General features: G+C 43.0%; 7 protein-coding genes across 12 annotated transcripts; 3 read left to right on the forward strand and 4 right to left on the reverse strand.

Annotated features, from left to right (window-relative positions):
• Nucleotides 1-5: 5 nt before the first annotated feature.
• On the reverse strand, nucleotides 6-2523 carry LOC132259832 (DNA repair protein Rev1). 2 transcript variants are annotated; one of them, XM_059757625.1, is made up of 3 exons: nucleotides 2352-2523; nucleotides 212-2298; nucleotides 6-144 (listed from the first exon to the last, which is right to left on the reverse strand). In XM_059757625.1, the coding sequence occupies exons 1-3, from the start codon at nucleotides 2430-2432 to the stop codon at nucleotides 6-8; spliced, it is 2307 nt and encodes a 768-aa protein (XP_059613608.1). In that variant the 5' UTR covers nucleotides 2433-2523. The 2 variants fall into 2 exon arrangements, with proteins under 2 accessions (XP_059613608.1, XP_059613609.1); XM_059757626.1 differs by having other exon boundaries at nucleotides 44-158.
• Nucleotides 2524-2547: 24 nt separating this feature from the next.
• On the forward strand, nucleotides 2548-7795 carry LOC132259830 (ubiquitin carboxyl-terminal hydrolase 31). Its single transcript, XM_059757621.1, has 6 exons — nucleotides 2548-3001; nucleotides 3214-3393; nucleotides 3451-3720; nucleotides 3977-5266; nucleotides 6614-7444; nucleotides 7507-7795. The coding sequence occupies exons 1-6, from the start codon at nucleotides 2624-2626 to the stop codon at nucleotides 7555-7557; spliced, it is 3000 nt and encodes a 999-aa protein (XP_059613604.1). The 5' UTR covers nucleotides 2548-2623; the 3' UTR covers nucleotides 7558-7795.
• LOC132259838 (cathepsin O-like) lies at nucleotides 5245-6515 on the reverse strand. Its single transcript, XM_059757632.1, has 3 exons — nucleotides 6264-6515; nucleotides 5660-6189; nucleotides 5245-5604 (listed from the first exon to the last, which is right to left on the reverse strand). The coding sequence occupies exons 1-3, from the start codon at nucleotides 6441-6443 to the stop codon at nucleotides 5286-5288; spliced, it is 1029 nt and encodes a 342-aa protein (XP_059613615.1). The 5' UTR covers nucleotides 6444-6515; the 3' UTR covers nucleotides 5245-5285.
• Nucleotides 7796-7921: 126 nt separating the features above from the next.
• Nucleotides 7922-10165, reverse strand: LOC132259834 (probable 28S rRNA (cytosine-C(5))-methyltransferase). Its single transcript, XM_059757629.1, has 2 exons — nucleotides 9977-10165; nucleotides 7922-9912 (listed from the first exon to the last, which is right to left on the reverse strand). The coding sequence occupies exons 1-2, from the start codon at nucleotides 10071-10073 to the stop codon at nucleotides 7952-7954; spliced, it is 2058 nt and encodes a 685-aa protein (XP_059613612.1). The 5' UTR covers nucleotides 10074-10165; the 3' UTR covers nucleotides 7922-7951.
• A 115-nt stretch (nucleotides 10166-10280) lies between these two features.
• On the reverse strand, nucleotides 10281-11073 carry LOC132259913 (kxDL motif-containing protein CG10681). The gene is made up of 2 exons (XM_059757731.1): nucleotides 10820-11073; nucleotides 10281-10762 (listed from the first exon to the last, which is right to left on the reverse strand). Exons 1-2 carry the CDS (start codon nucleotides 10999-11001, stop codon nucleotides 10315-10317), a joined length of 630 nt encoding a protein of 209 aa, XP_059613714.1. The 5' UTR covers nucleotides 11002-11073; the 3' UTR covers nucleotides 10281-10314.
• A 384-nt stretch (nucleotides 11074-11457) lies between these two features.
• LOC132259481 (uncharacterized) lies at nucleotides 11458-14878 on the forward strand. 2 transcript variants are annotated; one of them, XM_059757129.1, is made up of 5 exons: nucleotides 11458-11761; nucleotides 13427-13550; nucleotides 13854-14034; nucleotides 14185-14367; nucleotides 14430-14878. In XM_059757129.1, the coding sequence occupies exons 2-5, from the start codon at nucleotides 13444-13446 to the stop codon at nucleotides 14721-14723; spliced, it is 765 nt and encodes a 254-aa protein (XP_059613112.1). In that variant the 5' UTR covers nucleotides 11458-11761; nucleotides 13427-13443; the 3' UTR covers nucleotides 14724-14878. The 2 variants fall into 2 exon arrangements, with proteins under 2 accessions (XP_059613112.1, XP_059613113.1); XM_059757130.1 differs by lacking the exon at nucleotides 11458-11761 and adding an exon at nucleotides 11855-12331.
• Nucleotides 14879-16157: 1279 nt separating this feature from the next.
• On the forward strand, nucleotides 16158-19589 carry LOC132261243 (flightin). Of its 4 annotated transcripts, none has more exons than XM_059759956.1 (5): nucleotides 16158-16275; nucleotides 17131-17358; nucleotides 17429-17581; nucleotides 18447-18485; nucleotides 18664-19589. In XM_059759956.1, exons 2-5 carry the CDS (start codon nucleotides 17174-17176, stop codon nucleotides 18800-18802), a joined length of 516 nt encoding a protein of 171 aa, XP_059615939.1. In that variant the 5' UTR covers nucleotides 16158-16275; nucleotides 17131-17173; the 3' UTR covers nucleotides 18803-19589. The 4 variants fall into 4 exon arrangements, with proteins under 4 accessions (XP_059615939.1, XP_059615940.1, XP_059615937.1 ...); XM_059759957.1 differs by having other exon boundaries at nucleotides 16180-16533; XM_059759954.1 differs by having other exon boundaries at nucleotides 16180-17358.
• Nucleotides 19590-19612: the final 23 nt, after the last annotated feature.

Here is a 19612-nt window from a genome sequence, read left to right on the forward strand (position 1 = left end):
GTGCTTTATTTGCACCTGAAGCAGTCCGGATGGCCATTGATCTTTAACTTCGTCCCATAAGTAAGCACCATTTCCTTCTGGATCTCTTCAGCGAGAAATCTGTAACTCTTGTGCCAGGAACAAGACTCTGTCTGGTTGATCAACCTACAATAAGAGGTCTTTTAATAGGCAAATCAGGAGCAGTGAAAGATATAATAATGATGCAACTTACATAAGCAAATACTCCAATTGCGAGTACAAATCGCAGATATTCTTGTTCTTTATGAATTCGCAGGCGTTCTTTGCAAAATGCTCAACATCACAAAGTTTTGGGGCGTCACTGGAGTTGATCCACTGGCTCAAGATTGTCATCCAATTGCTCTTGGCCAAAATATTGCTGCTACTTATCACATTCTTCAACTTCATGCAAATTACTGGCGACGGTTTATCAATTTGCGTAATTTGGGTCTTTTTCCATTCAGAGTAATCCTGTAAAATTTCCTCTCGCATCTCTTCCGGAAGAGCCTGCAACACATCCAAATCGAGATCGGGCGCTTCGGATTGTGGTTCCTCTGTCTTAGTTTGAGGAAGAGGCGCAGTTTTTGCTTTCGACTTCATTTGCTTGAACAGATTAACCAGGGATGAAGACTGAGCATCTGCTTTGCATAATTTAGTCACTTGAACCCCAATCCCACGCAGTTCCTCAGGAGGAATTTGTAGATCTTCAGAAATTCGCCAAACGGCGCGGAAAATTGTTTCCGGATCATCAGTTAAAGTTGGAAAAGCTGAGGATTTCGTCATATGATCACACATTCCGTGTCCCATGAATTTGGCAGTCTCCACAGGAGCGTCCTGTGCACGGATCATGAGCTTCAAAGTGACACTTTTACCCTTGAGACCAACTTCGTGCAGCCTTTTGCTGGTCTCTTCACTCAATTGCCGTAGGAATATTTCCAATTCGGATTTTTTTGTGAATCTGATACCATAATTGACCTCCGTGGAGACAGATTTCCTCTGTCGGGAGAAGTTTAGTGGCCTATTGTCCTGACCACGACAGAGATTATAGAGGTTCTCTCCTGCTTTGCTACCAAAATCTTTTTGAAGACGATTTAGTGGGACATTTTGGAGATCTCCGCAGATCTTCCATCCATTCTCACTCAACTTCTCACAAGTGGACCATCCAACGCCTGGTAAATCTCTTAAGGAGACTTCCTGCATATTCTCAAGGATGTTGTCTGAAGGGAAGAAATACTGTCCATCTGGTTTGGCCTTCCTGGTCGCCAATCTGGCCAAGAGGCGATTCTCTCCTATTCCCACTGAGCAAGGACAGTTTGTCTTTTGCCTAATCTCATGCCGGATGTGTGTGACAAAGCCTTCACATGAAATTCCTGTGCTGGCCAGCAGATCTGTTAGATCTACAAACATCTCATCGCAACTCACAGCTTCAATATCCAGAGTATACCGGGCGATGGAGTCATAGAGAGTGTAGGAAACTTCCTTGTATTGGTCAAAATCATACGGGATGGTCTGCAGATCCGGGCAAAGCTTCAGGGCATTTCCCATGAACATTCCATTCTTTATGCCCTTCTGGCGGGCCTCATAGCTGCAAGAAGCGATCTCTGACCACGATTTATCAGATGATTCAGGTTTTCTTCCGCCCTTTGAATGAGTCACAGCCACCGGAATACCTCTGAGATTTGGTCTGGACCGTAATCCAACAGAGACGAAGAAGCAATCCATATCAATGTGCATTACAGCCTTGTGGTTACCAGTCTCCTCTCTTTTGGCCACATTAATTTCACTCCTCGCGGGAAAATCTCCCTTGTGTTTCTCTCTCAAGTCATTCACATAGTCTTTCAATGCCAATCCCAGGGTTGAGATGTGATGGAGGCGAGAATTGCTGTAGAACTCCGACAAGAAGTTGGGATTCACAGCAGTCCGGGAGAAGGACAACTTTGGCTGTGAGACTTTATGATTGAATTCATAGAGATATTTCTTATGGTCCAGGATCTTGTTCTCTTTGAGGCAATCCACAATCCATTCAGGCTTGATGATGGTCTTGCTAGGCTGCATCTTTCTCACCTTCACGTCCGGAAGATTACTGGCCACAATAAAAGTCGTGTGCGATCTCTCATAAGTGTGATAAACTCCTCCATGTTCCATCATGATCATCTTCAGCGCTTCTGCAGAAGGATTTGTGTGACCATTGACATAAATAGAGATGCCAGAGAAGAGACTAGACTTCTGAACACCGGAATGCTTGGCATTGTCCAGAAACTGCTGCTCCAGTTTGGAAATTTTAGCATCCATATAACCGCCCTAGGAAAGAACAAATATCAATAACGCCAATAAAATTCAGCTGCGTCACGTACAAATTGTGCAAATCCATTGTCTTCATCTTCTGTCCGTCTAGTTCTCTTTTGCTTCTCCGGCTTTTCCGACTTCTGCTCCATTCTGGAATTTCACAACGCGGCGCGCGACCTGGAAAAACTCCACAACGCTCCTTCTTCGCGCCAGCAGCGCCACCGCACTGTCAGATAAGATGTCAATTGGACGTGTTTACTTGTAATTGAGGTGTTTTGCCGTGAATTGGAGAGGAATTTTCGTGATTTGGGTGTGATTTTGTGTGCAAAACCCGCGAGAAATGTCACAAAGCATCGCCCTAGAGTCCGTGATATGCGGCGTTGGTCACGAAATGGTGAAAAACGATGCGGATATGGCGGGTTACGGGGGCAAAAGCGAGGCTCCATCGCAGGGCCACGAGCGCCCGGACAAGGCCACCAGTGGTAGGCTTCGGAGGGTGTTCTCGTTGTCTGGTCAACGGAAATCCTTGCGCGTAGCCATGCGGAAGTTCCCCCTGATTGGTGGACAGCACCCAGCCACGTCGGACGATGTGGAGAAGTGTCCGGACGTGGGCGAGAGGGAACCATCTGGCGACAAGCGGAAGCTCTTCCGGACGTCTTCGGTGCGGAAATTCATCTCTCGAATTGCTCAGCAGATCACCTCATTGAACATCGCTGGGGTATGTGTGCAATTCCTGCCCTCGCGGCCTGGCTTGAATTGAGTGTAATTAAGATAGAGTTGTGGCACTATTTATTCCTTCTATATCGCATATTTCACTTAATTAGCGCTAATTGAGGTGGATTGTATCACCAGTGTCTTCATTGGACGATGAATACACGCGAAACTCGTCCAGATATCTGAGAATTAATGGCTTTCTGGCTGATTTTCCAGGTGAAACCCAGCGTGGGCGATCGTGTTCCGCCCCTCGGTGGCTACCAGTGGCCTCCGGACCAGACGCCAGGCGTCACGGGGCTGAAGAACCATGGCAACACATGCTTCATGAATGCCGTTCTCCAATGCCTCAGCCACACTGATCTGCTGGCTGAGTATTTCGTGCTGGATCAGTACAAGGTGAGTTTAGGGAATGGAGCGTGAAATGGTGAATTCACTCTGTACTGTCTCTCTTAGGTGGACTTAAAGCGCCGCAATAAGATCAATTCACGAAAGTTCGGTACCAAAGGTGAACTCACCGAGCAATTGGCACTCATTCTGAAGGCCCTGTGGACGTGTCGATACAGTCCTCATCACAGCACCAGCTTCAAGGCGGCCGTCGATCGTCATGGATCGCAATTTCGCAGTTCAACGCAACATGATGCCCAGGAGTTCCTCTTTTGGCTGCTGGACAAAGTGCACGAGGATCTCAATACGGCCACCAAGCGGAAATACAAGGCCATTAAGGTGATTAATTGATGAATGTTTTCGTGAAAGAGCGCGATTTTGACCCAAAATTAGTTGTGGGCGGGGCTTAATCAATACAAAATAATATTATAATAGTCTTCATAGGCTGTATGGCAATTTACGTACACCTAGTCAGATAAAATCTCACCCTTGTTTATGTCTGAGAGATAAGGTCATGAAATTTTCGAGTGTGGCCTTACGGAAGTGTGTCAGTCTGAAGGTCTTTCTAATCATGTCTTCCACACTCTATTTGCAGAACACATATGGGCGACCAGATGAGATAATAGCCGCCGAGACGCTTGCCAATCACATTCGCTGCAACAATTCCTTCGTGCAGGCCGTGTTCCAGGCTCAATTTCGCTCCTCTCTCACATGTCCACGATGCCACAAGCAGAGCAACACCTTTGATCCCTTTCACTGCATTTCCGTGCAACTACCACAGATTGTTCAGCAGAATGTAATTGTGACGGTGCTGTATGCCACGCAGCATCCGCGCCAGGTGAAGCTGGGTCTGGGCATTCCACCGGGATCACCCTTCGTGACACTGCGTGAGCAATTGCATCTGGACACGGGCATTGCGTCGGAACGAATGGTATTGATGGAAATCAACGAGCAAGGCTTCTCGCGTGTCTTCTGTGACTCCGATCCGATCTCTGTGGTGGCGGACAGCGACATGGTGTACTGTATTGAGATGCCAGAGGCGTCGGCAGCGGAGGAGAAGGATGTCACGGTGTTGCTGTGTGCAGTGAATGGCACAAGGAAGGCGGATCAGAAGGAGGCGCAGCGCTTTGGAGCGCCTATGTGTGTACGCGTGAAGAGAGATATCACGCACGTGGAGCTGCAGCGAGCGCTAATTCGCGAGATGCAGCCAGTACTGAAGGATGGCAATATTGAGGGAGTGTTTAGGATTCGCCTGCAGGATCCTCTTGTGGATCCAGACACGTACTTGGAGTCCACTGTGGAGCACCCACTGTTCACGGAGAACATTGAACTGATGCTGTCCGTGGTGCCGCCAGACACGGGTCCGGCCAATGTGAGGCTGATGCTGGAGTGGGAGACGCCAGAGGAACACTTCAGCGACATGACGGATCCGATTGTGGAGCACGCGAGTGTTGCGCAAGTGAAAGAGAGATCATCGGAGTGTGCAATGCTGACGCTGGAGCAGTGCCTCGATCACTACACAAAAGCAGAGACGCTGAGTGCTGAGGATGCCTGGCGATGCCCTCACTGTCAAAAGTACTTGCCGGTGGTGAAGACGCTGGGCTTGTGGTCCTTGCCTGATATCCTTGTGATTCACTTCAAAAGATTCCGCCAGCAGCAGCTGAGAGAGCCACAAGCTGCCAAGCTGACTACTATGGTGAAGTTCCCACTGAATGGCTTTGATATGTCACCACATCTGGCGAGATCGCCCACCGAGAGTGGTTCCCTGGATCCCAATGACGGCGACAACTGGAGTCCGTGGAAGCTGATGAAGCGCCGCGATCAGAACATCAATGGCAGCCAAAAAGACACTAAATACGATCTCTATGCTGTGTGCTATCATCAGGTGAGTCCCGGAAATCACTTTATTCATCGCTATTCTCAATGTCAATTGCTGCCACTCGTTGGGCAATGCCGCACAAATTCTTCCCAATTGCTATTCTAACGTAGCCGTCTTCGCCGAAATTCCTACCCCAGGAATTGCGTACGATATAGTGAGGTGTGTCATGAGAGAGATTATAGCCCACAATCTCAACTACGTGGTTGAGATGAAGGAGATCTCCGTCGCAATTGTGCTGAATGATGCCGCCAAGGTAGTTTTGCCATGTGAGTCCATTGATGGCGGCCACGAGAGGTCCGTGAGTGGCCAATAAGTAGAGGATCTCATCCTCATTGTCTAGGAAACTGAAAATGTATGCGTTACTTCGTTTCACAGACAAGTGATTCGCCTGTTACTCACTTTCGGCAGGTGAAATCCTTTATTTTCACTCCTTTTATTGTTGAGAAAGTGCAATTTTGGGAAGATTTACTGTTGTATGTGTCTTGCCTAATAAGGGGAATTTTTTCGTCGATTGTCCACTGAAGAAGCTCCACAAAATCCCCACCGTGACATCCGAAGTATTGGGTGTCGAAGCAGTCAAAGATTTGCTGAATACTCAAATCTTGAGCTCTCCTCTGCCTACGCTTGGCCACCATTGTCTCCACAACGCCGAGGACACTGTAAGCCCAACATGCTCCACAAGCGCCCTGATTTTTAACTTTAGTCACATAATTCTTCGATCGCCAATCGATGGACTTGGGTAGATTTTCGCGTTGAGTGCCAAATGAGGATTTTTCCGAGAGATTGATGAGTTTTTGTCTGCGGTAGCCCAAGTGATTCCTTTGAAACTCCTCAATTGTGAGATCAGTGAAGTTTGTTACGCCGTATTTGGCTAAATTGGGATTTTTCCAGTGGCTTTCATTCATTGTTTTCAATCTCACCATTGATTTCTGGCAGGGAACAAAGACGAGTGAAAGAAAGAGACGGAGATTAAGTGATTTTTCTTGATGTGTAGATTTCTTACCTCAAAGACCAAGAAGCGATTCTCATAAGCTTCCGGATGGTAGCGATAAGGACGATCAAAGTCGGACACAAAACGTTCAAATTGTCCCTGTATTGAGTATGGTGGACTCCTGCGGAGGGGCACAATAAAGAAGAGACAGATAATTCCGCCCAAAATCACGAAAAATTTTCCCGTTTCCATCTTGTTTTCACTGAGGAATCCTCGTCAGTGGATCGATGAGAACTGCTCTCTCAGATTGGATGCACCGCAATCTGAGTGGCATTTTTGGGGGGAGAGAAAGAGAGTGATAAGAGATTATCTCTCTGTGGAGTTACAAGTGCCGTTACATGTTGTCTTAATCTCTCTTGCAGGGTGATACTCTCGAGACTGGCCACTACACGGCTGCCTGTCGGAATCCCTACGATCAGCAGTGGTATATGTTTGACGACCAGAATGTGGCGCGTGTGAATTCCGAGGCGATCGAGGAGGAGATCATCAACAACGAGGCGTACATATTGTTTTATCAGCGCAGAAAAATCGATCTGGCCGAGTGTTCAGGTGGCAGTTCATCGTCAGGAGATCACTGGGTGTCGCGCATAACAGCCACAACGGCTCCGTCGACAGTGGCGGAGGAGAGCAAGAAGATTGCGGAGAAATCTGTGGAGTCTGCTGAGGTGAAGAAGCCAGTAGAAAGTGAAACTGTGAAGGAGGAGCAGATGAAGCCACAGGAAAGTTCAGAGGAGAGCACAGTTTTGGTCACAGAGGCTGAAGTGACGGAAGATGCTGAGAGGCAGGAAATGGATACTGTCCAGGAAGAGGCTAAGGACATTGAGGAAAAGCCACTGGAGGAGCAGAAAGAGTCACCAGTACAGGAGGATAGTGCTGCTGTGAAGAAGGAAGACTCCGTGGAGAGTTTGAAAGGTCTGGACGATCCTGATGTTGGCCTGGTGAAGGAGGATGAGGAGAAATTTTACAATTCAGTTCCTGAGTCTCGAATCAACTGGCTGAAAGCCTTCGATGATAATTACGAGAGGCGGCGGAGCCTCAGTTCGACTGGATTCCTCTCATCGGCTGCCAAATGTGACTCCCTGCGCAGGAGCACGGGTCCCTGCAGCAAGGACACACTTCTCTACATTGATCAACAGAGTCATCCCGCCCTGGAAGACGAGGGCGCCATCCTGGCCACCTCTCATTCTCTCTGGGTGAGTAGACAAACGCTTATCTTCTCAAATTACCTCCCTAATCCTCCTTCTCATCGTCACAGATCACCCCAGTCGCATCCCACAAGCTCATCAGCGTCTCCCCGAAGAACTAAGAGATAAGGGTAAGCAAATGTGTTTGTTCCCGATATGTTTATTTCTCTAGCATTACCATTTTCTGCATTATTACTGGGATAAAGAAGAAGAAGAAAAAAAAATAGGGGGATAAAAAGTGCGTGTAGATGTTTCATTGGATGGGAAAAAATTGCGTACTCCATTGATGGGTATTATTTTGAGAAACTTGAAGAAAAAAACATAGATGTTACAATTGAATGCATAACTTGCACAGTAATTTTATCTAGTAATTGGAGTTTTAAACAGATGGATATATTAGAGAGAACTATATTTTGTAAATATTACCATTTTAAATTTATTAACCTATTTAATAGAAAATAAATTGTTACTTTAAAAAACGGAAGATTCGTTTCATTCAACAATTTATTATCAAATTCAAAATTTTCTGCCCTTCTGCTTTTCCCGGGTGGGGAATCCCTTTTTCTGGCCCTTGAACGATTTCATCTGATCTCTCTTGAAGGCCGCCTTGTTCTTCTCCTGGCCCTTCTTCAGCGCCTTTCCTAGCTTCTGAGCCACTTTTTCATCTCCTTTGCTGGATGTTTTCACATCTTTGACTTCGGCTTTTGCAACATTGAAGCTTTTAGGTTTGCCATTTGCCTTGCTGAAGTCTTTCACGATGTGCTTCTTTTCCTTCTTCTTGACTTTCTTGGCATGTTTCCCATCGAAAGTGTCCTTCTTTGTCTGTCTCTCCAACTCTTTTCTATCCTCCTTTGACAGGGTATTCTCAAAGGGCTCCTCGTCCACTTCAGTGCTATCCGCAGCAGAAGGAAGCGTGTCTGAGAACTTCTTCAATTTCGCCACGAAAAAGCCATCCATGTTGTGGGTGTGCGGATAGTAGCGCCTCGTGAGGTTCAAGGAGGGATGAAATCTGTGCTGGCGATAGTTTACAAATCCCTCCACCCCGAAATCCAGTCCTGTCGGCACCAGCTTCACATTCCTCTTTTTCAGCGCGTAGTCAATCACCCACTCGTTCTCCTCAGGCAGAATGGAACACGTGGAATAGACAAGATAGCCTCCGCTTGAGGATTTCGCACTGAGGCAATCAATGGCGCTGAGAATGAGCTTTCGCTGGACGTTGTAGCATCGCTGCACATCCACTTCGGACTTCGATGCCTTCACGCTGGCATCCTTCGCAATCACACCAGTTCCCGTGCACGGAGCGTCCAGCAGCACTCTGTCAAATCCAGTCATGATCTTGGGAAACTTTATCCCATCTTCACAACTCACGATGGCATTCACCACGCCGAGACGGTGGAAGTTTCCAATCACTGCCTTTATGCGCTCACTGTTGGCATCGTTGGCCACCAGAACACCTGTGTTCTTCATCAATGAGGCTATGTGGGAACTTTTGCCACCGGGAGCGGCGCACATGTCCAGGATCCTCTCATTCTCCTGTGGCGCCAAAGCCATCACGGGCAACATACTCGAAGCGCCCTGAATAGTGTAGTGACCAGCCAGGTACTCTGGTGTTGCGCCCAAGGGCACTTGGGCGGAGTAGATAACGAGTCCCACCTTCGACCAAGGCCCGATGGGATCGAGATTAACTCCCCGATCAATCAACTTCGTCGCCAAATCCCTCCTGCGCGTCTTCAGGTTGTTCGTCCTAATGGTCAGCGGTCGTTCCGTTTCTGAGGCTTCCAGGAACTCCACCAGTTCCGCCATGGGAAAAGTGTTCATGAGTGTGGACATGAGAAAGTCATTGTAGCTGTAATACAGACACAAATCTCGCTTCAACACATCCAGATAATCCTGCCGGGACTTTCCCTCTTGTCTGTGTGTCTTGAAGTTTGCCAGCACGCGAATGATGTCCTTTATCCTCGCCTGAACCTCATCCAGTGACTTTGCCTCTTCGGCTCCCTCTTCGGGAAGCTGAAAATCCATCTCCTGATCAGCAATGTTCAGCTTCAACTCCTCCTCAGCGAGTTTCTTGTCCTCCTTTGCCTTCTTCTTGAGTTTCTTGGTAGCCTTCTCAATTGGCAGCAGATCCTCATCGTCGTCACCATCAAAGTCATCTCTCTCAGAGTCTGAATCCCCTGAAACATCGTCCAAATTTCCAATCTTCACAGCATCTTCATTCTCATCACTGTCCATCTCATCCTCAGACTCTGGATCAGACGATGGCGGCTTCAGAGACACAAAATTTGGCTTCTTCTTGCCATTCAGCGCTTTTGGATTCTCTTCCTCATCCGAGGAATCGCCCAGCAATTGCATCTTCTTCTCCTTCAATTTCGCCTTAACCTTCTCCTTCTTTCCCTGGAACTTTTGCTCCTTCTGCAAACGCTTTGCTGCTCTCTTCCTCTGCTTGTGGGAGACTTTTTTGGGTCCATCATTGGCTCCTGGACAAGAAAACAAGCGAATAAGCGTCATCCAAAGTCGCCTACCGAGCGAATTCTGACTCACCAAGAAATGCTTTCGAGAACTCGGGATCGCCCTGCTTCTTCGCCTTTCTTCCGGGACCAGCTGGCTGTTTCTCCCTAAAGGACACTTTTCTACCCATTTTTCAGCACGTTTCACCCGGAAAATTCTCAAAAAAACAATCCCACGTGCCGCTGCGTGTTTGACAATGAAGACAAACTGAGCTGTCAGATTCTGGGCACGGGCTGTCAAGCTTTGACAATTAGGTCAAATGAGAAATATAAATACTTTTTCGTAAGCGAAAATTTTCAATAAATAATTTAATGAACAACTAGGAATAACAGGCGATCTTCAATGAGCAAGCTGAAGCCTCACAACATCCTTCAGCCCGTGTCGGACAAGGAATCATTGGAATTATCTGTAGAACTTGTGCGAGTGGATAAATTACTGCCGCTGGCATTGTTATCCGATCCCTCCATCTGGACGTATTCCACTTCCTGTGACTTCTTGCTAAACAACTTCTTCTCTGGAGCTTTGGAGCTCTGTTCCACTGCGTCCACTGCCTTTGCAGCCGCTCCTTCAGTCTCATCTTCAGCCTCTTCGGCGAAACTGCTTCGCTGCGGCTCTAATTCAGCAAAAGCCTGAGGATATTGAGCCGTCAACTTTCCCCTGATGGTTCTGATCTTCTTGAAGATGTAATCCAGATCCTTCTTCATCTCGTGCAGCAGCTTTGTGTGTTCTTTGAAGTCCTCATTGGCTTTCTTCAGTCGACTCGCACTCAGAATATTGCAATTCAGAGTCATTTCATTGGTCTTCTCGAAGCGCTGAAGCCTGGATGGGAAAGCCACAAATCATTTCATGGAATTTACACAATCCCCAGAGACTCACATCTGCTTCTGGTTGTAGATAATCCTCTCCACTTCGCCCTGGTTGACGATGCCCGCCAAGCCTTGCACGAAAACCTCCGGAGCCAAGTAGTTCTGGAAGCACTCAATGCTGAATTCACTCTCTGGTGTTCCGTGAGGACCTGTTTTCCGCGATTGCACAGAACTGCTCATTTCTGGATTCATTTTCACAGATATTTAAGACAAAAAACACACTCTGGGAAAACATAAACACCGAAAACTCTCACTACTTTGACAGCTAAGAACTTCCAAAGGAGGAAATATCTCCAAGTTTGCATCTACTTCGCAAGTAGAATTCGAAGTCAGCATTTTCATTTTATTTAAAAATATACATTCATTCATTCATTCATAATCTTTTTGTGATCAATTTGGAAGATCTTTCTGAATAAATTTATTCATATATATTTATAATTTTCATGCTTTTCATGCCAATAAACAATGTTATAATAGAGAAAATTGCCAATTTTGGTAGCAGGAAGAGCACAAACAAGTTCTCACAATTTATGCATCTCTGATATCGTCATCGAGATTTGAAGATATGCCAGAATAGATGCCCTATTATCACTTTTATTTTGACCACTTCTTCAATCCTCAACTCTATATGTTTCTCACTCTCTCACGCATTAGAAGTGTTTGCGTTTGCGCAGGGAAAATGTAGAAAATCTCTTGCGCACTCGTGCGTGAGTGAAAATTGGGGAAAGCTCATTTTTGGCCTGTCGTATGTGTGTGGAGAAACAACTCAGGTCGCATTTCCTTTTGTTCCTCCGGAGGATTGGCTCAACGAGCACACAAGTAAAGTCGCCTTGTTACAATTGAGGAAAAATCAGTGTGATCAAGTGAAGAGAGAACGAGTCGTCATTTGTGTGGAATATTAATCGAAGAAGTCACCCTTCTTCTCAACCAATAAAGTACAACCATTCTCTAGGTGAGTGATTCGAGAAATCGCCAATGGCTGAAATTATATAACTGAAGCAGATTCATTGAAACTATTTCTGATCCCCGTCGATATTTTTTTCCTCATTCTTTTACACCTCACTTGGCAATCAAACTTCCTGTGACGCAATTTCAATTATCGATTAGATCACTAATTCTTCTATCTTATTTATATAGACAGTGTGATCTAGATTTTCTTATGTGAATCACTGTGTGGCAAGCTAGAAATAGTTCTTGCAGTAATGGTGTTCGCGAGCACAAAAGACTCCTCATTTCTTCATACTTATGTATAAATACAACGTGTACCGATTGAGATGGGATATAAAATATGCCAGAAAATTTGTCGTGGAATCTCATGAACAGTGATTACAGTGGCGCATGAAGAGCGTTTAAAAAAAAATCGCGGGGCCACCTTGAGAATCAGCAATTAACCACATGAATTCCCATTTAGCAATAGTGGTTTATCACGAGTGAAAGTCATTGCAAAGTGATTTAGAATTATGCGCAGAGCTTTTGTGCAGAATATCTGTGTTTTCGTCTTCATTTTCTTCAGCGTGTGGCTGTAAGGAGATATTATGTACCTGTAGATTATGTACAATGCCACATTACATATGTGCATATATGGTTCAATGAATGCATTTCTATTTTCATCATATCATTTCTTTCTTCGAAAGATTTCTACTGTATTTTGGCTTTCTTCGGTCCGTCAATACGGCGACTAAAACCAATGAATTATCTCTTGGACTGGACACGAATAAATAACAGAGTTTCACAGAAAAAAATACGCTCAAATATAATTGTTGAAAAAACGGACAGAATTATGATAAAACCCTGAACATTATTTTATAGAAACTCAAGCGAATGAACCATCATTTTCCGCAAGGTTAGCCAGTGAATAAATAGCCACAAAAAAACGTGTGCCTTATTTTAATAGATTGTATATGTAATTCTTTAAAGCAACTAAAAATGTTTCTAGTGTCCTCGTGCCATCCATCCAATTTTAATCTGTTTAAGTAAATATACGTCTCGCATTATTATTGCTGTCTTCACTGTGACTGTGGTATTTGAATGATAAAACCAGTTTATTTTCTGTACAATGATTTCATAAAGAAGGATAAAAGGATTTAAATTTCAGTTTTTCGTAGAACTTTCTTAACACACACGTCTTCATATTATTACTCACCATCATTTCGTACACACGATTGATATAAGAAAGTTAATATTAGATTGTGACTGTAATATTTCTTAACTGAATTTATCGTCGGAAATACACGCTATGATTTTATGAAAACATTTTTAAATGATTTTGTAATTAGATTAATTAACACGTGATTTATGATTGTGTAGTAATTGGTATTCATATTTCGAATAATGTTTTCTCAAATACTTTCGTGCAAAACTCTTTTTACTTTCAAGCTGACTTTCAGGTGTTTTCCACCTGATTTTTAAATACTCTCTTGCAAATATACTTAAATTCATATTTCCCAAGTTCGCACCAAATTTGTAAGTAAATAAACTCATCACATATTATATTACATGATAATGTTTTCTAAAACTATGTACAAAAAATGGGGATTTCTTGCATATGATCCACAAAATTCTCATATAGATTTGTGAAAGAAGACTAATCCTGTTTTTGTTTTACATTTCGAATCAGGAGCGAACACGGAGATAATGGCAGGACGTCCTAGGAGAACTCGTCTCTATGATTGCAACTACAATATTGGCCAGAGCTATTATCGGCCTACAATTGACAAATTGGACAATAAAAGATTTGGAAGGTGAGCGAAATGAATGTGAAAAATGCACCCCGTTCGACACTGGCGTGAAGCCTAGAAAATAAATGGATGCTTCACAAAAACAGAAACGCACAGAAGAAAGTGTGTGCAAGGAAGTCCAATGTGTTAGCTTGTAAACTATACTGCTTAGATCACGAAAGTGTTCGGCGCAAATTTGCGTCATTGGATTTATTTAAAGATTTTTTGGTGTGTGGAAAGGGTGTGAGCTAGTCAAATGCGACATTCATCGCGAGAAAATTCACACAAGTCTTCACAATTCTTCCTTGTTTTGCTATGTGTTCGCAGGCCAGAATCTGCGGATCGCTATGTAAAGCCCCGTGTCAACATTGACGACTTCTTTGATGAGGATCTCAAGACTGCACGTCGTCGTGCGGAGAAAGTGATTGCTGAGGATGGCATTTTCGATTCTAAGGACTTGAAGCTGGGAAGGCCACTTCCTACTGCCAATGATGAATTCGACGAGGAGGTATAATCTTATGATAGAGCCACCACAGCTATGTGGGATGAAAGACTCAAGAAAATCGGCAGTTGTGCGAATAAAAATAGATTAGACGGCTTTACAGTCAATTCAGTTCTAGACTGTTACATTGATCCTCTCATTTCTCCTTTATGGCAGGTTCAATCGACACTCAATCGACTTCGTGCGAGCAAGAAGCTCATTTCCACCGTGGACGATGATCTCGAGGATACACTGAGCACAGTGAAGCGTCGTGGAAGGCTCGATTTGGGCGAGAAGCTCTTGGACGTGGCCGGAGATGATGAGGTTGTGGGCGGTGCTGTTAGGCGTAGGGCGCTTAAGGTAAATCCCATTAACCTTCAGGATTGAGTGGCTAGAATTCATGGACACGCGCATTATTTCAGATGGTCTCACGCTCGGTAGACGATAGCGTCAATGTGGGCGGTTTGACGAAATGGTCCGCAATCACAGATGTAGAATCCACCAATTCAGCCGCGGCTCAGCGCGCCAAAGCCACGAAAGCTCGTCTCGCCAACCTCGAGTCGGAGATGCTCGATCGCTCAGAGAAGCAAGCGGCCCGCGAACGGAGGGTAGCCAATCTGAAGAAGATTCTCGCCGATACAGACGACGAAAGCTCATTCACAGCGAAAGCTCTGACGAGTTCATCGATGCGAGCAGAGAAGAAAGTCACTTTCTAGGTCAAGCCGTGAACTTGCAAAGAAGAAACATATGCATATTGTAATTTCGCTTCATCCTCTCGCAATATCGGCCTTCCGGAAATTATAAAATAAAATGTCTCTTATGTGACTCTGTCAAAATAACGGTTATCACGAATAAATACATGTTCAGCGAGTTTCAGTCTCTTCCAATCATTTCACTGCATGCGCTTATAAGGATGTCAGCGTTGATTAATTTATAGGTAAGCTTATTAATTCGAAACACCTCCTTGGCAACAGATCATCCTCCCTGTTGTGCTTCTTTTAAACCATCGGATCAGACGCATTACTCATGATCATGCTGAAATTGAGATCAGCATTTTGTTTCAAGGACTCTTTCCGAGCAGTGCAAGATATCGATTAATTGAATCTATTTCTATCTGCTGATCTTCTCCGTCTGCCCCACGAAGGTGCTTTCTCAATTAAAGCCCCCGTGAAAATGCAGTGAGCAGAATATAACACTTATCAATCAGCGCGCACAACGGCTGGGGAAGGCTTCATCAACTGAGTTCTCACGCACCATTGTATAAATATTCCTAGACTAAGATATATTGGACTATCGTCAAATCATGAGATAAGACTTTTTTCTTGTTTCTTTCAAACATTGACTAAAAAAAAAGATGAAGACGCTAAGAAAATTTTCCCACTCAAAAAGCTGAGGGAAAAACAGAGAATATTTTTTCTCTCTGTGTGTGAAACGATGGAAAAGAAACTTACCTAAACATATCGAATTAAAATTCGATACATCCATGTTTCAAAATATAAATAAACACATACAGTGAGATTCGAAAAATGTAATAGAATTGCTAACATAATGATCATGTTGTTAATTTAATCGCTGATTCGTCCTATTGTGAACTCTCACAGAACTCATTGTCTCATGACTTTCAAGCGAAACTAATTTAAACAGATTTCTTGGCTGGATAAATGAATGAATTTGTATCTTTTGCCAAACGTGCAATACTGTGATATTATTATGAACTGCACTGTACATATGTATATTTATATACATATATAAATAGTATAATTCCTACTGATTGAAAAATAAATAAAAAATTACTCGCCAGGTGGAGCTATATATATATAAAATACATTTTTATGTATGCATATAAAGTATCGATATAATCTTGTTATGTGTATCATGTACATGGCACCCCATTGCCAGCATACATATGTTCATATGTACATTATATAACATTTGCACATGGTACATTGGCACGATATTATTATCATTATAATCAATTAGGTACGTAAATTAGGCTCTTACACAGTCACAATTAGATCAATATCGCCACCCTGTTATTAGTTATGTGCGCTCGAATTGAGACCAATACCTCTACATCGCCATGAATTGAGGGTAGAGATTGGACAGCAGACTGAGTTCACAGCATTAGAAATACAATATAATGATCTGTTAGGATCGTGTGCGCATTTCCACTTTGTGATACTTGCTAATCACTCGGTAGAGTCTCATAAATAAAGTCAGTCTTTTCTCATCGTCCTCAGGAAACACAAGTCGATCGCTCGGCAAGAGGTATTCTTCAGTGTGTGATTGGGTGCCTTTAATAGCTGTGCTTTAATACGAAGTTAGACTATTTTTTCTCCGGACACACGCGCAATTTAAGGATCAGTCAACGATGGAAAATTGTCAACTTTCATCATCAATTTGAAATGAGAAGTTGCAAAATTGTTATATAATTTCATTCTACTTGGCGCACATATCAAGTTTCACCTTGTTTTTTGTGAAAGAGGATTAAAACTATTAAAATACCAGCGAATTTCCTTTGCGAAAGTGAGTGCTTTTTGGTGAATTCGTGAAGGTGCCAATGAAAGGGAGAGTTCTGTCTGAAGTCACACTTTACGAAATGCGAATTAGTCATAAAGGGAACCCGCATTTAGGGTCACGAAGAAATCGATCAAGTGTGTTGAATCGACAACACACTTGCCTTGTTTTTGTGCATGAAGAGATATTATTAGGATGCTATTTCAATTTAGTTTACCACTTCGCTCAATCTTCATGTGTAATATATAAATAAGATCGAAAGTGAAACTTGATCAATTTACTTCCTGCGTGGCGAAGGAATTGCTCGCAACCATATAAGATTTTTCAACATTACTTTCAGAAGATTTCCAAAATATTGAATAGGATTATTATCGAACGATATCACCAAGGACTGATTTTCCGCGCCAGTTTTACATGCGTAAATTTACGTGCGAGATTCTATTTTAGTGCGCGTGCGATTTCTTACTTTTTATTTAAAACATAATGTAATATTTATGACTGTTTTTCCTTTGCAAAAGCCACCACCGCAAAAACCAAGAAACAAATTAATAAAGTATAATATGAATTTCCACTCTTTCCACCGCGCGAATCGGATTTTGTGAACAGGCAACAGTTCAGGAACCAAAGGCACGAGACGAGACTGTGAGAAATGGCTGAGGAGGATCCATGGGCATTCGACGAGGGCGACCTGCAGCCTGAGCCAGCAGCGCCAGCGCCGGCCGTGGGCGAGGCAGGAGCCGCGGAAGCAACTGCACGACCCGAAGCGGAAGTCCCTCAGCCTGGCGATGACGCTAATTATCGAAAGCCCGTGACGCTGTACAAGCACTGGGTTAGGTGTGTTCTTCTCCGCTCTCACTGCTGTCCCCCTTCCTGTTTAATCAGCGCCACTCTTTGATTTCCCCAGGCCGCAGTTTCTACAGTATAATTACATGTATGACTACCGAACCAACTATTACGATGACGTAATAGAGTATTTGGACAAGAAGAACAGAGGACTCAAACCAGCAGTTCCACGGCCGCAGACGTGGGCAGAAAGAGTGCTCAGGACACACACGAGGTACATTAGTTGTGTATAAAAATCATAGATTTACCTCGAAAATACTGTATTATAAACAACTTCGACCCATGAAGATACGAGCGAGATCGAGAAGAAGAAAAAAATCTTTCAAGTACGCATCGTAATTGGTAATTAAATTACGAAAAATGTCACGACAGGCAATGAAGCAAGTAATAAATTGCCCGAGAGTGCGAGACTCACACCTTTGTGGTGTTCTTGAAAGCGACAAAAAAAATACAAGAAAACTCAAAAATAGTGAACTCAAGAATCGCAAGAGAATAAAATTACATAATGTGAGATGTGAAAAGAATGCTGCTCATTCGAGCTGTTATTATCTTTTGAGAGTCATTTTGTCACTCTGCCAGACAACCATTTCTCATTGTTCCTTAAATTCTAGACTCCCATTCCTCAATTTCCTCAATCATCGGCACAGCCGTGAAGAAGAATATCATTCTCGTGACAGAGATGTTGGTTTAAGTGTGGTAATTTAAGAGACATCACATTTCTCTTATCAACAGTGGGGCCAGAAATAATAGGAGTGCCACAAAGAAAGAACAGATTAATATCTTCCGCGAGTTTATTATGAGGAAAGATTTTTCCACATATCTGCATACATAAATCCTCTACTAGAATTAATATTCAATACTCAGAGGGTTCTGAGAGGAAAAAGATGTTTTCTCATTTCTTGCTCACTATGAACTAGGCATTCAAAAACATGTCTTAACTTAAATAACTAGTCATGTGAATAAATATCTGAACAAGCAGTACAATTATTTCTGGCGCCACTGTAATTTTCGTGTTTATAACACTTCTAAGAACACTTTGATTTCTCACTCATTAGTTAAAAAATATCCATTATTTACAGAATTGATGACGTATACAAATACATGTCCGACTTTAGGAGGTGAATAACTCAGATTTAATTTTTTGCAACTCTTCTGCTCTCAAGACAAATTCTCTCTCTCTATTAATTAACTTGTAATTTCTTACGCTTACTTTTGCTTCTTTTAACCTCTCTAACTTTCCACTCTCGCTTCGCAACATAAGATTTTTTTTCAATATAATTCCGTGTTTCTTTTCAGCAAACATCGGCCATTGGAAATTTACACTCCAGCGAAGAAAACTGACAGCAAATTGATTCAGACTCTCAGTTCAACGGTTAAGGGACACAATTATCATTCGAGGGCCTACATCAGCCGCAAGTACTCCAGCATTTTGTAAAATCGACACCATCTTGCGGAATTCAACATTAGATTACGTGAAAGAAGCTCATGCGAATGATAACATTGAAAATGCCTGTATTTTGCACAAAATGAATTGGTAGTCAGCAAACAAAAGCCAGACCCACCATTTCGCCGTCATCGAAAGATAAATTGAGTCTTTAAAATAATCCACGCTGACAAAAAGGTGAACACATAAAAAAGTCGTTTTAACTCTCGTCTCTTCCCTTTGATTTAAGAACGCGTTGACAAGAGGATATTTTTAGAAGTGTTGCGAACAAACCAAACAATTTGCTATGCACAAAACACAACGAACTCCTTGTCTCTAGATTGAGGGTTAAATGGAAAAAAGCCCCTCCCAAAAACGAATGTTACGCATATTGAAAAATGTTCATTTTTTCTAGTAAAATAAATTTAAGAAAATTTGGGATTTAAGGAGAATTCTTGCAATATTGACACTGAAATATTTTGCAAGTTATTTCTATAGAAATACACGAGTTTTTGGTTTAAATATTTCTCTGTGTTTTATTGATAACTGCAAAAAACATGCATTACATCCATTAACATCAGTTATATATTTTATCTTTCATAATTCTTTCATGTATTATTTTTCAATAGAAAATTAACATTTCTTCGCGGTTTCCTATATTCTTACAATAGTCTAATCGGTAGAACATTTGCTAAATTATACATTATTATTCCATTTCAATGGAATTTCGAAACATTCTATGTAGTCTAATTTAATTTTTAGGTGCACATTTAGTCTTCCAGAAGCACTATTTAAATAAAATATACTTAATTTCCTCGCGCT

The sequence above is a fragment of the Phlebotomus argentipes genome, unplaced genomic scaffold (assembly GCF_947086385.1).
Source record: "Phlebotomus argentipes unplaced genomic scaffold, Phlebotomus argentipes genome assembly scaffold_18, whole genome shotgun sequence".
NCBI classification, from domain to species: domain Eukaryota; kingdom Metazoa; phylum Arthropoda; class Insecta; order Diptera; family Psychodidae; genus Phlebotomus; species Phlebotomus argentipes.